The sequence below is a fragment of the Leopardus geoffroyi genome, chromosome B3 (assembly GCF_018350155.1).
Source record: "Leopardus geoffroyi isolate Oge1 chromosome B3, O.geoffroyi_Oge1_pat1.0, whole genome shotgun sequence".
Lineage (NCBI taxonomy): Eukaryota > Metazoa > Chordata > Mammalia > Carnivora > Felidae > Leopardus > Leopardus geoffroyi.
In genome coordinates, this window is record NC_059337.1 from 74,062,021 (window position 1) to 74,077,852 (window position 15,832).

A 15,832-nucleotide genomic window follows, 5' to 3' on the forward strand; every position below is an offset into this window, starting at 1 on the left:
ACAGCCAGGAAGAGAGGAGTTAGGGGAGGGGGATGCAAACTTCTTCAGGCCCGGGTCCTTGGGGGGCTCCTAGTCTAGCCCATTTCTCGGCTCACCACCTGGCTCCTCCCGGTTTCTTTGTGGACCTCCTCCTTTCCCCCCCCTCCTCCCTCTCCGCTTCTCTGGGCGGGGTTGGTCTCCAGTAAGGGGAGGGCTGACCGCTCCTCCCTGCCCCGCCCACCCCTCCCCATGTGCTTCCTGGGGGGCTGTTGCAGGCCCCAGCAGGGGCACTCTGGGCAGCTGGGAGAAGACCCATCTGGGCAAGCCTCCCTGCGGCCCCACAGCCAGCCTGCCTACTTCTCTTTCAGGTTTCTCCAAGTGCCTCCCTGCTCCTGTTTGCTTCCCCATCTCTCCAGGTTTCCGTCTTCCCAGTTCTCTTCCCGGGCTGGTGGCAGTGGGGGCTGTGCCTGGTGGGCCCCACAGAGATGCTCAGTGCTCGGGATCGCCGGGACCGGCCCCCCGAAGAGGGGGCAGCTGCAGTGCTCCAGGGCTTCGCCGTGGATAAGACCTTCCTCTCCTCCCTCAAAGGCATCTTGCTGGAAACTGAGCTGGTAACAGCCACCTCCCCAACCTGGCACCTCTATCTCTCCCAGTGTTATCCCACTCCTCCCTCTCCCCATCCCAGGGCCCCCACTGGGCTCACTCCTCAGCCGCCTCCTTTCCCAGGCTTTCTGGACACCCCTGCTCTCCCCAGCTGCCCTGCCCTCACCTCCTACCCTGCCTTCTTGCTGCCTCTCCATCTGAAGGCAGTTACAGCAGGTTTAGGTGCAGCAGGAAGAACTGAAGTTAGACCCGACATAAAAGGGCAGACTTCCTGCAGTCCCACTGTATCTGTTGTCTGCTCCCCATGAACATCTATTCTCAGGAAAGGATCTTCCCTTGTCACTTAGCAAGACCTTAGTGTAAACTTAAGTCCATTGCATATATGTCATCCTACATTGCCAGAGCCCAGGGACCCTTAAAGTCCATCTGCCTTCTAAACCTTGTCTCTGGGTGTAGAACCAAAGACCTTGTTTTGGTCCTTGTTTAGAGGAGTTTCTGATATCTGGGAGTGGGGAAAGTATTATGGCATAGGGGGTCCCTCTGGGGGTGCAGGGCTGCTGTGGGCATGACTCCAGAGGCTGGAGTTCACCCTGTACTCTGTGCTTCAGCAGGACACCTCTTTTGTGGTTTCCATAGAATGGTGCTCCCTGGGGCAGTGCAGCTGGGCCACACTGCCTGGGTTGCTGGGATCCAGGGCAGGGGGAAGTGGGAAGCTGGAGACTTCCCTCAATGGGCAAGCACCCTGGAGTATGGCTCCCGGTACCAGAGATGGGGAGGCCTCCAAGGATGGGTGGTGGGGGCTAGCCTGGGGGAGTTCCTCAGGAGGGGAAGGCAAAAATCTGGCCATGCCTGTGTCCCTTTCCTGGCAAGCTTCACATATTTGGTCCCACAGGCCCTGACCTTCATCATCTTCATCTGCTTCACGGCCTCCATCTCCGCCTACATGGCTGCAGCACTACTCGAGTTCTTCATCACGCTCGCTTTCCTCTTCCTCTACGCCACCCAGTACTATCAGCGCTTCGATCGGCTGAACTGGCCCTGTCTGGTGAGGGACACTGCCTCCCCTACCACATTCTGGTCCCTTTCTTCTCTGAATCCTAAGTTTTCCTTTTCCCTCCCAGCCTCTCTCCTTTTCCTGGGTCAGTAAGGGGCCCAGCCCTGACCCTGATTTCACTGTTGTCACTGACAACAAGGATGCAGATCACTTAGAGTTGCTCTTCCACTCACCAAAGGTCCAGGTCCAGGTCCAGCCCTGCCCTGGCCCTCCTGGCTGGCATGCCCCAGCCCTGTGCCACCCAGGGCCTGGCTTCTCGTCCTGGTCTCTTTGCATTCACCTGTATCCCTTCCCTGGTTAGCAGTGGGGTCTCTGTCTTTCTCTCAAGTGCTTTATATTGTGTCCAGGGGTATCTCCATGCAGGGATTCATAGTGTCTGAGGGTCAAGCTGCTGACCAGCCTGGAAAACCTCAGGGTGATGTTCCCTTGCCCTCTGACTTCCCTTTGACCCTGCACCCCCGACCCCCCAGGACTTCCTCCGCTGTGTCAGTGCCATCATCATCTTCCTGGTGGTCTCCTTTGCGGCTGTGACCTCCCGGGATGGAGCTGCCATTGCTGCTTTTGTGAGTCCAGCCCCACAGAGATCCCCAGGCCCTAAGGACCTCTGGCTGGTGTTTGCACACTCTCTGTGCCTCCCCACAAGCCCAAGCCAGTGCCCAGGCCTCTGGCTCACACCTTGCCCCATACCACCCATCTCCTTCTGCCTAATAGATGGTGGCCAATGGCCTTTATTGTGCCATCCCTGATTCCACTCCCACAGGTTTTTGGCATCATCCTGGTTTCCGTCTTTGCCTATGATGCCTTCAAGATCTACCGGACTGAGATGGCACCCAGGACCACCCAGGGTGAGTGTCCGTGCTCTGGGGAGAGAAGATGCCCCCTCTACCCTTTGCTCCAGCTACCCCATCCTGATATGCCCTTCCCTGCCTGCCTCCATATTCACAGATGACCAGCAGTGACCCTGAGCTACCTGGCTCCCAGGCCCAGCCAGACAAAGGCAACAGTGCACATTTCCTTTGTTTCACTAGCCCACAGCCTACTACCTCCCAGCCAGGCCTACAGAGATGGATTCTGGCCTGAGAAGTCACCAGATACTTGTCTGTGGGGCTCAGTGCTCTGATGAAGCTCCAACAGGAAGGAGGTGTTTTGGGGAGGGAGGGCAGGAGGAAGCTGGTCATTCCCAAATTAAAAGATTCAAATCCTACTGGTGAGTCTTTTTCTTCCCCAGAAATCAGGCAGATTAGGAAAGCCAGGGAGTATTCATAGAAATGCTGCCTGGAGTGGGTCATGGTCCCTCTTCTGCAACCAGGTCTGAGCAGTGAGGAAGGGCAGCTGCACTGAAGGTGCTGAAAACTTCCTTCAACACAAAACTTCCTCTCCACATTCTCTGTGTGCCAGGCCTTTGCGGAGTGCCTGGTGGCTGGGTTCCCAGATTCCTGTGTCTGAGAAGGCACAAGCCTTCCCCATGTAAGTGCCCACCTGCCATACCTGCACACCCAGGTTCGTCGGTGGGTGTGGGACCAGGTGCTTGCCTGGGGTGTGTGTAGAGCTCCCCCTTGTGGTGTGGGGAGGACTTGGCCCACAGGCCACAGGAGCGAGGTCAGCCTGCGGCACCAGATGAGGACAGAACTTCCCAAAATGCTGGCTCTGGAAGAGCCCTTAGACATCAGCTGGTCCGATGACTTCATTTCACAAAAGAGAAAACAAGCCTAGTCACAGGGAGCGACCTCTTTACTTGTGACAGAGCTGGGACTAGAACCCAGCTTGCCTAATACCTATCTGTACGGGTGATCTGGATACTGTACTAAACTCCTATAGCTCAGGAAAAAAATGGCCCAGCCTCATCTCCAGCTCCCTCCACCAGTGGGTCCAGTCTTCCAGCTTACCAGCACCTCATCAAATATTTCCTGAGCATCTCCTGTATGCAGGCCCTGTGCCGGGCCCCAGGGATTCAGGAGTGACAGGTGGGCCTGTCCTTGAGCTCTCACAGACTGGGAAGGAGACAGGCTAGTCATGACTGCCCACATAAATGCTGTGGGAGAGTTTGGCTAAGGGGGTTTGGAGAACAGGCACTGCCACAGCCCAGGAATCAGCCCTGCCTGGCCCATGATAGTCCAGCACAGCTGGGATGTCCCTGCATAGCCCTATAGAGCCCACATGACCTAGCTCAGTGGCTTGCTCTACCTCTAACGCTGGTTTGCTCCCACCCTGAAATAACTTCCTTTTCTCTGGGGTGCTCCTTCCAGATGCAGCCCCCAACCCCAACCCCTGCCTGAACCTTGGAACTCTGGAAGAGCTGCTCTGCTCCCTTTGGTGATAATCATGGGTCTCTCTTGGTCTGACTGCTCCGATTTTCCTGTCCTCATGTCCTCCCTGGCTTCTCACCAGTACTGGCAGCCTCTCCAGAGCTAGAACCAGTCAGATTTTGTATTTTTCTGGTTTCTCCACATTCTCAGGGCTCCATGCACAGTCCATTCTCCACTCTTGGGGGAGTTGGGATCAAGGCTTCAGAGGAGGCATAGGAGGGGCTTAGCCAGGTCAGTTCAGGAGATGGGGCGCCAAGCGAAGGGATGAGAAGATGGTCAGGAGAACCTGAGCCCATAAAGCCCAGCAGGGGGCAGGCATTTGCTTGGAGCAGAATGGGAGAGGGGCCAGCCCTGTCTGTCCCCTGGGCAGTTGTATGACCTGGGCCAGACTGTCCCTGGTGGGAGCTCGGAGAGAGTGGGAGTGTTATCTATGGTGCGCACCTGCACATACACCTGTGCTCATCTGTGCCCGTTTGGAAAGCCAACCTAAAATGAGCAATGCCCAGCTTTGGTCCACAGTGCCTGTTGATTCAGAGTCAGCGGCAGCTGGCTCCAGTGTCTCGGGAGAACCTCATGATGAGGGGCTGACCATAGAGGCTGAGGTCGGACCTGGGCCACAGCTGGCTATGCCTGAGGATGACAGGGAGGGGGGGGGCACCCTGTGGGTTACTCATAAGGGGCCTGTGTCAACCCTTTTATGAACTTCCATCCCCAGCGAGCCCTGAGCCTCTCTAGTGTCAGTGGGAAATTCATTTAGGAGGGAATGGGTATCTCAGGACACCTGTAACCCCTGCAGCCTCAGAGCTGGGGTAGGTGGAGGGTAGCTTCAGCTTTGACACTAAAATTCTTTCTCCCAGCACATAGAATTAGCTCACCCCTCCGGTGCCTTTGTTTTCTCTCCTGACATTTCTCCCTCTCCTCCCTTGTATGGTTGACTGAGCAGAACTGGGACTCAGGGAGGACACCTCACTTCTCTGGGCCTTGGCTTCCTCCTCTGTAGCTGTGGAATGCTTTGGTTCCCACAGCTCTGACACAGGGACAGGGACTCCCTCTTCTCAGGAGCTTTAAGAGCTCCAGGCTGGCGGTGGAAAGGACAGGGAGCAGGCAGAGTCTGGCACTCATCTTTATTACAGGTTGGCAAGAATGAAGTTCCAAGGCAGTGTCACTCCTCATCATGCAGTTTTTGCTGAGAAAGGAATAAAAGGTGTGAGGGGGCAGCTGGCAAGAGGGAGGAAGGGTGTGGGGAAGAATCTCCAGGGCTTTTAGGGGCCTAAAGGGGATGCCTTTAGGGGGAGAGGTTCTGGCCTCAGGGATCTTGGTTCTCATTTGCGGGTCTTTGTAGTTTAGGGGTGGAACTGGGCTTTCTTCAGAGGTGCCAGTCTGTACGGGCCACTCTGAGTAGGAAGGGGATTCTCAGGCATGGGAGCTGTGGGACCCCCAGGTCTGTCACACTATACAGTAAGGAGTGCCCACTCTGAGGGGCACTGATATTGGCGGGTGTGTTGACATGGGGTGACTAGTGGGGCCCAGAGGAGGGACCCACCTTGGCGCCGATGTCGCGGCTCTTGGCCCGCAGCTTGTTGACCTGGGACTCGGCGATGTCCGCCCGCTCCTCTGCCTCATCCAGCTCGTGCTGCACCTTGCGGAACTTGGACAGGTTGGTATTGGCCTGCTCCTCCTGCAGGGGTGGGGGTTAGGGCGGGGGAGGATGAAGTGAGAGGCAGCGGGGGTTGGAAATACTGAGCATCCCAATCTGAGGGACTCCCTGTCCCCGAGCTAGCGGCTTGGTGTTCTCACCCCCAACTATGTTCCCCTACCAGCTTTGCCAAGGATATCCTGCTCCTGGCTTGGCATCCTCCTCAACTTGCCCAGAATTCAGAATCCTTCATGGCCACCCACTGCCCAAGACGCATTAGATACTGTCTAGTCTGGTTTCTTTCAGAACCCAGCCTCACTGCACCTGCTCAACCAGAACTCTGATAAATGCTCCCAACTGCAGGGTTCCTGCACACATGTGAGCATTAACACCTTATTTGCACACTTTGCTGCCCACCCGGAGTCCTCCCCACTGCTCTATGGTCAGGTCCTTCTCTGGGCCCAATTCCATAGCCACCTTCCAGCCTTCAGCACTGTCTGGCCCCCTGGCCTGCTTAGCAGTGGCACTGCTTTCTCTTGGGCCTACTGGTGTATGGATTATAAGCAGTTTGTAGGCAGGTCCTGGGTCTATTTGACCCAAAAGCATTGCTTTTGTTTGCTCAGGGTGCCTGACATAGCTCTGAGCACCCAGAGCACGTGGAACGTCCAGTCCCCATGCTGAGGCGGACACCTGTCAATTCTCACACATGAGAGGTATGTTGACAGAGAATGGAGAAAACCATGAACTCACTGCCTCCTCTGCCTGGCGCTTGTAGGCCTTGACCTTCAGTTGCAGCTTGTCAACCAGGTCCTGCAGCCGCAGCAGGTTCTTCTTGTCCTCCTCCGTCTGGGGGTGGATGGATGGGAGAAGCCAATTGAGAGGAGGAGCAAGTAGAATCATTGTTCCCTCCCTCAATACATCACTTTCCTCCCTAGGCCTTAGTTGCCTCTCCCTCCCATGGGCCAGGTCAATGAGGGGGTGGGGGATTCTACCTCTGTTGCTACTTATAGGTCAAAGGACCACAGCAAGGTCCTCAGTCCAGATCTAAAAGGCAAAGAGGGCTGTAGCGCTGAAGTTGGACGTGGGGGAAGGGGCCCAGAACCAAACAGAATTCTTTCATCTGATAACATGGAGACATCGGGGCTGTGTCAGTTCCAACCTGGAGCACTGTAGATGCTCCTGGCCAGTGGTTTTAGAGTGAGCTGAGAGGACTAATGAGGAACCCCGAACAAAGGGTATTATCATAGTCCAGACCATTCTGACCTATCATATATATATATTGTACTGGGTCAGATTTGGGCACTGTACAGGATCACTGTCACCTGATCATTCCTATCTCCACATCATTGCATGTGCTAGGATACCACTTGCCCTTAGGATTGCAGTACATCTGCAGTTCTATAGCTGTGTCTCCTTCTTGTGCCTCTCATATCCAACTGTCAAATGAATCAATACCCCCTTTCTCTGTCCTTCCTTCCCAGGCACACTGTGAAAACAACAGGTCAAAGGCAAAAGCTCTGAGCTATGCAGATGCAGGTCTTAGAACATTTTGGGATCTTCTTTATCTAAGGCCTTCTATCTGTTGTTCCAGAAACTCCTTGGAAGATCTGAGTCTTTTCCCATCTCTGACTTTTATCCCTAAAGTGCTACACTATGTCCTCCCCTTTCAGGCCAGTAGAAGCGTTCCTTGGACTGTGCTAAAGCCTTAATGGTAGCACTTTAGGTTATTAAAAAAAAAATCCTGAGGAAATTGCTGGTTAAAAGATTTTCAGGAAGTAGAGGTAGGTTCTGCGTTCACTAGGAAAAATCATGGACTCAAGACAAATTGACTCCAGGGAATGTGAAAGAAAATTAATCTAAAGATAGCTTCTCAAGACATGGGTTCCAGGGGGGTCGGGTGGCATTCCTGGAAAGGGCATGTGAGTAGGGCCTGTGTGGGTTGGGAGGTGGGACTAGAGAAGCACTTTCACATTCGCTCTCAACTGCCCCTAGAGCAGCCCCCACGCCCGCACCTGGTAGGTCAGCTCCTTGATGCGGCGCTCACTCTTCCTCATGCCCTTGACCGACTCCGCGTTGCGCTTCTGCTCGGCCTCCAGCTCATTCTCCAGCTCCCGCACCCGGGCCTCCAGCTTCTGCAGCTGCTTCTTGCCACCCTTGAGGGCGATCTGCTCGGCCTCATCCAGCCTGTGCTGCAGGTCCTTGATGGTCTGCTCCATGTTCTTCTTCATGCGCTCCAGGTGGGCGCTGGTGTCCTGCTCCTTCTTCAGCTCCTCTGCCATCATGGCAGCCTGGGGACGGGAGACACGTGTAAAAGAACAGAGGCCCGGGGCCTCTTGTGCTTGAGGATCACCTTTTTCCCATCGTGGCGTTTGTTTCCCGAGGCCCTCAGACTCACGCAGCTACAGAGTCAACTTGCCACGGCACAGTGGCCTGGCCTGGACCCAGGGCCCCATGTCTTTAGCGGGGGCAGGAAGGGGAGCAGTCACTCACATCCGTGATGGCCTTCTTGGCCTTCTCCTCGGCGTTCCTGCACTCCTGCACGGCCTCCTCCACTTCAGTATGAAGCTGGGACAGGTCTGACTCCATCTTTTTCTTTTGGTTGATGAGGCTGGTGTTCTAGATACACGTAGAGAAAACTATCAAGTAGATACTTTGTTATTTGATTCTACACCTGTATCCACAGAAAATTAAAACCAGTCATTTTTTTTTAAAGTCTTGTTTTTATTTATTCCTTGTATCCTTTGTTATTGTGTATTCCATGTTTTGTATCAGCTTTCCCTTTTCTTATGAAAACGGATATGTTCTTGAGGTTTACCTAAAATTACTCAGCTCTGAAAAACAAAAAAAAAAACAAAAAAAAAAACAACAAAAAAAAAGTTGAAAAAAAAAAAAATTAAAGGGGCGCCTGGGTGGCGCAGTCTGTTAAGCGTCCAACTTCAGCCAGGTCACGATCTCGCGGTCCGTGAGTTCGAGCCCCACGTCGGGCTCTGGGCTGATGGCTCAGAGCCTGGAGCCTGTTTCCGATTCTGTGTCTCCCTCTCTCTCTGCCCCTCCCCCGTTCATGCTGTGTCTCTCTCTGTCCCCCCCCCAAAAAAAAAAAAAAGTTGAAAAGAATAAAATTACTCAGCTCTGAAGAAAGACTTCAAGCAGCGAAACGTCTGCAATTCTTCTCCCGACATCTTTCGTAATGTGTCTATTCAGGAGCATGAAAATATTGCAGGGAAAATGGGAACAACTTTTTACCAGGACAATATCCTGGAAATGATTACAGTTGCAGAAAGAATATAGTAGAGTAATGAAGAGGGGGTGGAGTCAGTGGATGATATAATTCCCACACATACTAGATTACAGCAAAAAGGCCCACAGGACCCTGCAGTAAGATGGACACGAAAACTCATTGCAGAGAAGAGCTGACGTCACTGTGTATGGGACTGCAGAAAAATGGTGTTCCGTTGAGAATTTGGCTTACAAGTAGATGCACTTGTACTTCGTTAAATGCCCCACATCTCCCTCTACAGAGCAATCTGGGGGCTGTCCTCCAGATCAGGGATGCCAGATGACAGCACGCATTTCACCACTCCCAGATTTGTGACTTTGGTGGATCTTGCCAACCAATCACGACCCCATTAGCTTTTAAGTGTAGGCCCTCTTCTCAAGGTAGTGATTCCAACAGCCATGACTGACAGATGAGAGATGGCCCAACAGATGAAGCAATTTGCCATTCTGGTTGGACATACTCACTCAGAGCATCTGGTTCAGAAGCTTCTGTGGTGTCCTGGCCTCTGCCACTCAGCAGGTTTGTCCACACGGCCCCTGACCTCCTCACCTGGGAGTGCAGCAGCTGCACCCGCTCGCTGGTCTCGATCAGCTCCTGCTCTGCCAGCTTCCGAGACCGCTCCGTCTGCTCCACCACGGCCCGCAGCTCCTCCAGCTCAGCCTGCAGCAGGTTGTTACGCCGCTCCACGATGGCGATGTTCTCCTTCAGGTCGTCGTTGGCACGGACTGCATCGTCCAGCTGGATCTGGGTGTCCTGCAGGGGAAAGCATGTGAGAGACATGCACCCATCCCATCAAGGCTTCCTATTTGGGGTCTGACACACCCTATGCCATGTTCAAACCCTCAGTCCAGTAGAGGGCAAGGGGCACATCCCCTCATCTATTCTCTAGGCCTGGAAGCTGGACTGGTCCAGGACATGCTTAGGATCTGGTCACTTTTCTTTCCTCAAGCCTCCAAGTCCGGGAGGTCGGTGGCTCCCACTTTCTCATTTGTGTCAGCCCAGGGCCCTCATCATACCTGTGGGCAGCTCCCTTCTGAGCATCCCAACCTCTTTTACCTTCAGATGGGCCTGGGCAATCTTCAGGTGCTTCTGGGCCTCTGAGGCTGTCCTGTTGGCCTGGCTCAGCTGGATCTCCATCTCATTGAGGTCGCCCTCCATCTTCTTCTTCACCCGCAGGGCCTCGTTGCGGCTGCGTGTCTCTGCATCCAGGGAGGTCTGCAGCGAGTCCACCACCCGCAGGTGGTTGCGCTTGGCCTGCTCCATCTCCTCGTCCTTCTCTGCCAGCTTCCGCTCGATCTCTGCCTTGATCTGGTTGAACTCCAGCTGGGCCCGGAGGATCTTGCCCTCCTCATGCTCCAGGGAGGCCTGGGAGAGGGTGGGGAGAGAGGGTCCAAGGCAGACAGTCAGGGCACAGGGCAAGGTGGGGAGGGAGGCCAAAAGTATGCAGGTTATCAGCCAGGACTACGGCCTCTGGAGAGGAAGGCCTGGGGAAAGATGCAGGAGGTGAGACCTGCATCCCAGACCACCAGGGTGGCCTGGCAGAGGAAGTGCAGGATGCTCTGGGTTTCCTCTGTCAAGGAAAGGGTTTGAACCTCACAATTGCCAAAACACTCTAGTACCAACACTGCGTAATCCTGACCCTCTAAACATCATAGAAAAGTGGGAGATTTTTCAGGGCGCCTGGGTGGCTCAGTCGGTTAAGTGTCCGACTTCAGCTCAGGTCATGATCTCACGGTTTGTGGGTTCAAGCCCCGGGTCAGGCTCTGTGCTGACAGCTCAGAGCCTGGAGCCTGCTTCTGATTCTGTCTCTCTCTGTCTGTCTCTCTGCCCCTCCCTTGCTCACGCTCTGTCTCTCTCTGTCTCTCAAAAATAAATAAATGTAAAAAGAAAAGTGGGAGATTTTTATGGCCATATATTGCAAACTTTATCTTTGTTTCCTGGGTCACTTACCCTTTAGTGAAAAATGTTAGAAGCCCCCTAACTCAGGACTTTCCCTAGGTTCTTAAAAATGAACAGTAATAATAGCAAATATATATTAAGTGCTTAAATTTGTTACCTCATTTAATCTTAGTAATAACGCATAAAATCTTATTAGGTATGTACAATTAATTTCATTAGAGATAAGTAAAAGAAGGTACAGAGAGGTTAAGAAACTGGCCCAATGACACAGTGGAGGTTCTGAAGCCAAATTTCACATTCAGATCTGTTTGACTCTGAAGCCCACTTAATGTCTGAGGGGTTATTATGATAACCACTTTATAAACATGATAGGAAACATAACCTTATGACTTATAATGAGACTGGGATGATTTTCTGGGTGCAGACCTTGGCTTTGGAGGTAGTCATGGGTACCAGATAGTAAGTAGACTAAAAAAGGAGCTAATAAATTTTGTCTTGGGGTCAGCGCCACCCCCAGGTGAAGGAGAGTGGGGAGTCAGAAACAAGACAGGGTAGGTAGGAGAGGGTATGAGGTAGGGGTGTGGGCAGAGACAGCCTCTCACTTCTGCCTCCTCCAGGGCCGACTGCAGCTCCAACTTCTCCACTTCTAGCTGCTTGCGGACCTTCTCCAGCTCATGTGCATTCTTCCCTCCTTCTCCCAGCTGCTCAGTCAGGTCAGAGATCTCCTCTGGGGGTCAGAGGGCCAGAAAGCCCAAAGCCTGAGTTTTCCTTGCCCAGTGTGGCCTTCCCCATCCCCCCCTCCCCCGCCCCTCCCTGGTCTCTCAGGCCTCAGCGCACCCTGAAGGTTTTTGTTCTCCCGCTTGAAGGTCTCCAGGTGCTCCAGGGACTCCTCGTAGGCATTCTTGAGCTTGAAGAGCTCTGTGCTGAGGGAGCGCGCCTCCTTCTGCGAGGACTCCAGCTCTGACTGCGACTCCTCATACTTCTGCTTCCACTCGGCCAGGATCTGCGGGGACCAGGCTCACTGCGTGGCCCCCAGCCCTGCCCCAGCCCCGCTCCAGGGCCTGCCCAGGTCCCTGGGCTGGGCTCAGCCTCCTCCCCTGCCCTCAAGGAGGAGGTCCCAGTCTTCATGGTGACGTTGGCCTCCCTGCTCCGCCCCTGGCTGCAGCCCCCAGCTCGGGCCCACCTTGTCAAAATTCCTCTGCTTCTTGTCCAGGGCTGCGGCGGCTGCATTGGAGCGCTCCACATCCACCATCAGGTCCTCGATCTCATTCTGCAGCCGGTGCTTGGTCTTCTCCAGGGATGAGCACTTGGCGTTGACGGCCTCCACGGCCTCCTCTGCGTCCTGCAGCCGCTGGGCCAGCTTCTTCCTGCCCGGGGCAGTTAGTGCGTGTGTGTGTGTGTGTGTGTGTGTGTGTGTGTGTGTGTGTGATTCTACCTGGGAACAGTGGGACCTTGGAACCACCTCCTCCCCAGACCAGGGTGACCCAATCCTCCTCCCCACAATACCTTGGGACCCTGAACAGCCCTTCAGGCCCTGCGTCCCTAGCCTCGAGCAACCTAAGCCTGCGAGTGCCTAGGACAGAATGTCTTCCCTACATGCAGTGACCTCTGGGTGAAAACCCCCACCCCTCCCCATACCAGGCTGATCGATGGAAGCTCCTCTGACCAACAAGCTTTTTGCTCGTCTTATACGTGAGCATCAGGTATAACCCGAGCCAAAAGCTCATGCGTCACAGGAAGTGAGTCAGGGCCAGCCAGGTTCACTCAGAACACAAGATCCAGGCTCCCTTTCAATCATCTCTGTTAGCCCCCATGCTTCTTCCACCCTCCTCGGATCTCCTTCCCATGCCCACTCCTCCTGTCTTGCTTCTTCCTCTCTTAGAATTGGGTGGGGGACTGCCCCGAACTCACTTGGCCTCTTCGAGCTCTTCAGTCCTCTGGATGGCATCTGTCTCGTACTTGGTCCTCCACTGGGCCACCTCTGAGTTGGCCTTGGACAGGACACGCTGCAACTCAGCCTTGGCCTCTGTCTCCTCCTCGTACTGCTCCCGCAGCAGGTCACAGTCATGTCGGGCTGACTGCAGTGCATGGGCCAGGGCGTTCTTTGCCTGGGGAGGGGTGGGCACTGACATACAGGCTCATTTCCGAGGAAGGGAGGAGGGAATGCCCCACCACCATCATTCTCTAGATCCTTTTCATATCCATGGACTTCAAACAAGCCCAGCCTCAATTAGAGTGAGGGCTGGTGTGGAATCTCAGCATCTTGGAGTAGCCTCCCAGTTTGCCCACCCCACCCCCTTACAAATAAGGAAAGAGGCATTCGATGATGTTGAGGTGTGGCTTAGCTGGAGTGTAGAGGAAGCTAGATTGGGGCTCTTTCCACCACAGAGGATTCTCTCCAGTCTCTAGGCCCCTATTCCTGGTCTTGATGTTAATTGTCCAGCACTGCCATCAAGCCTGTCCCACTGTCCCTAGCTGCACCTCACCTTGCCCTCCTCCTCCAGCTGCCTCTTGAGGTCCTCCAGCTGCTGGGTGTAGGAGAGCTTGCCTCGGGTCAGCTGGGAGATCAGTGCCTCCTTCTCATCCAGCTGCCGAGACAGCTCCCCTGGAGGTGGGAACAAGAGGGAGGAATTTGTAGGCTACGGAAGGGGGCAACTGGTACCTGACCCTCAGGAAGGCGCAGGGCTGGTGAGGGGCACCCACCGTTTTCAGTCTGCAGCTTAGCTCGCTGGGTGGTGAGGTCATTGAGGGAGCGTTGGGTCTCTTCCAGCTTTGCACGGTACTCATTGGCCTGGTCCTCCAGTGTCCGGGACACCTTCTCCAGGTTTGCCTTCAGGCAGTAAGGGACAACTTGTCATGGAAAGGGACTGGGTGGACCAGAGAAAGGATGGGAAGGCCAAGGTGGGGAGAGCACAGGGAGCAGGGGGGTGAAAAAGAGAGGTGCTGACAGGAACAGTTTGAAAGGGGTACATGAGCTAAAGGAGAGATGGTGAAGAGCTGTGGGCAGAGGGAGGGAGGGTGAGGGAGAGAGCAAGACAGAGACCAAGAGGTGATGAAGGGGTGACGATGAAAAGACAGGGCAGAGACAGTGGAAGGAAGGCCACCGAGACAGAGAAGGGGGCAAGAAGGGTGAGAGGGCAGCCCACCTTGGCCTTGATGATCTGCTCCATGTTGGAGGTGACATCATCCAGCTCCAGCTTGAACTCGCTCTTCTCCTTCTCCAGCTTCTGCTTCACACGCTGCAGGTTGTCGATCTGCTCGCCCAGCTCGGCCACGCTGTCAGCGTGCTTCTTGCGCAGGGCCGCCGCCGTGGCCTCGTGCTGCAGCGTGGCCTCCTCCAGGTCCCGCCTCATCTTCTGGAACTCAGCCTCGCGCTTCTTGTTCATCTCGATCTGCACAGACGTGGCCCCGCCAGCCTCTTCCAGCCGCTCGCTGATCTCCTCCAGCTCCCGGGACAGGTCTGAGCGCAGCTTCTCCACCTTGGCCCTGGCGGTGCGCTCGGCCTCCAGCTCCTCCTCCAGCTCCTCGATGCGAGCCTGGGCCGGGACACAGAAAGCTCAGACCCACCGCCTGCAGACCCCACCCCAGGGCTCCAGAACACGCAGGTCTCTCCAGAGCAATGGTTCTCAACTAGGGAAAGTTTTGTGCCATGGGAGATAGTTGGCAATGTGTGTAGACATTTTTGCTTGTCATGACTTGCCATCTAGTGGGTAGAGGCCAGGGGTGCTGCTAGACATTCTGTGATGCACAGACCATCAATATCAATTTGGTTGAAGCTGAATCCTCAAAGCACTTCCTAGAGACATTTAGACTCAGTCTGAGAATCTGCAGCCCCGAATCCAGAGAATCTGTGTTCAGATGGGGATTCGGAGCTCCTGTGAGATCCTGAATCTCAAAGATTCCACAGATTCACTAGACTCTGCTCTGCTAAACATAAGGCAGGAAAGCTGGTGCTTGTATCTTACAGTTGCAATAATATGCCTGAAAACAATCAAAATGTTTATAATCCGGGCTCCTGGGTGGCTCAGTCAGTTGAGCGTCTGACCTCAGCTCAGGTCATGATCTCACGGTTCGTGAGTTAAAGCCCCACATTGGACTCTGCGCTGACAGCTCTGGAGCCTGGAGCCTGCTTCCGATTCTGTGTTTCCCTCTCTCTCTGCCTTTCTCCCACTTATGCTCTCTCTCTCTCTCTTTTTCTCTCTCTCTCAAAAATAAACATTAAAAAAAAATTTTTTTTAATGCTTATAATCTTCCAGGTTCACCACGAAGTCCAGTCAACCATACTCCTCACTCTCCAGGGCTTGCCTTATTTATGTCTAGGGTGGGTTCCTTCCAGGCCAGGTGAGTGCTAGAAAGTTGGCCTTTTCATCATCATGCCCCTACCTCATTTTTCTGGCCTTTTCCTTGGCCTTGACTAAATTGGGAGTATGTCCCATCTTTCATTTTGATCTGTTCCCTGACCAACCAGGAGCAAAAAGGAGTATCAATCAGTGGAATCCCTGAATCTGTGGTTGAGGACAGTGTTAATGGAATGTGTGTGGGTGGGCCCTGGGAGCAGGAGAGAGAGGGCCACCATGCCTCTGCTCTCAAGATGAGGAAGGTAGGACTATGTGCAAGAGCTTGGGCAGGAAGAAGGAGGGTCTCAGCCTACGGCCAAGACCTGGTGAGGATAATAGCATTGTTGTTCTGGGTCTAAGGGCCAAAGAGTTTGCCTAGACCCAAATAGAAGAACCTGGAGAATGTCCTAATATTCTGGCTATAACTGAGAGGGGCACCCAAGAAAATGGAAGGGTAAATTATCACTGAAGGCAGGCTAGACCCTGAGAAGCTCCCCAAATGAGTGGAATTGTGTTCATGTATCACTTGTAGCCTGGACCATGGGCCCCGAATGCTGAGGAGAGATCAATGCTCTCCAATAGCCATAGTGTGACCAGAAAATCAGAGGATAAGGCCTTGCCTGTAATAGTTGAGTACCTGCTGTCTTTGTGGGCACTATGTCCAGACCTGGCCATGCAGCTTCTGTAGCTATAAAATGGGATCTCAGTACCTGTCTGCCTTGCTTCCAGGGCTCTTCTGAC

At 54.0% G+C, this 15,832-nt stretch overlaps 2 protein-coding genes across 4 annotated transcripts in view; one reads left to right on the plus strand and one right to left on the minus strand.

Annotated features, from left to right (window-relative positions):
• CMTM5 (CKLF like MARVEL transmembrane domain containing 5) lies at positions 1–5,104 on the plus strand. Of its 3 annotated transcripts, none has more exons than XM_045450436.1 (5): positions 1–590; positions 1,475–1,627; positions 2,107–2,199; positions 2,397–2,481; positions 5,076–5,104. In XM_045450436.1, the coding sequence occupies exons 1-5, from the start codon at positions 465–467 to the stop codon at positions 5,087–5,089; spliced, it is 471 nt and encodes a 156-aa protein (XP_045306392.1). In that variant the 5' UTR covers positions 1–464; the 3' UTR covers positions 5,090–5,104. The 3 variants fall into 3 exon arrangements, with proteins under 3 accessions (XP_045306392.1, XP_045306391.1, XP_045306393.1); XM_045450435.1 differs by lacking the exon at positions 5,076–5,104 and adding an exon at positions 2,582–2,840 and having other exon boundaries at positions 5–590; XM_045450437.1 differs by lacking the exons at positions 2,107–2,199; positions 5,076–5,104 and adding an exon at positions 2,582–2,840 and having other exon boundaries at positions 5–590.
• The window catches only part of MYH6 (myosin heavy chain 6), a 26,108-nt gene continuing 15,325 nt past the window's right edge, over positions 5,050–15,832 (minus strand). Inside the window, exons 24-37 of the mRNA XM_045450438.1 lie at positions 13,901–14,290; positions 13,458–13,584; positions 13,241–13,359; positions 12,666–12,862; positions 11,938–12,121; positions 11,592–11,757; positions 11,357–11,481; positions 9,912–10,220; positions 9,405–9,608; positions 8,069–8,194; positions 7,591–7,866; positions 6,329–6,424; positions 5,486–5,620; positions 5,050–5,128 (exon numbers count right to left, since the gene is read on the minus strand). Of these exons, the coding sequence (XP_045306394.1) occupies positions 5,105–5,128; positions 5,486–5,620; positions 6,329–6,424; positions 7,591–7,866; positions 8,069–8,194; positions 9,405–9,608; positions 9,912–10,220; positions 11,357–11,481; positions 11,592–11,757; positions 11,938–12,121; positions 12,666–12,862; positions 13,241–13,359; positions 13,458–13,584; positions 13,901–14,290 (2,478 nt within the window). The 3' untranslated portion in view covers positions 5,050–5,104. The remainder of the gene's footprint in view (positions 5,129–5,485; positions 5,621–6,328; positions 6,425–7,590; positions 7,867–8,068; positions 8,195–9,404; positions 9,609–9,911; positions 10,221–11,356; positions 11,482–11,591; positions 11,758–11,937; positions 12,122–12,665; positions 12,863–13,240; positions 13,360–13,457; positions 13,585–13,900; positions 14,291–15,832) is intronic.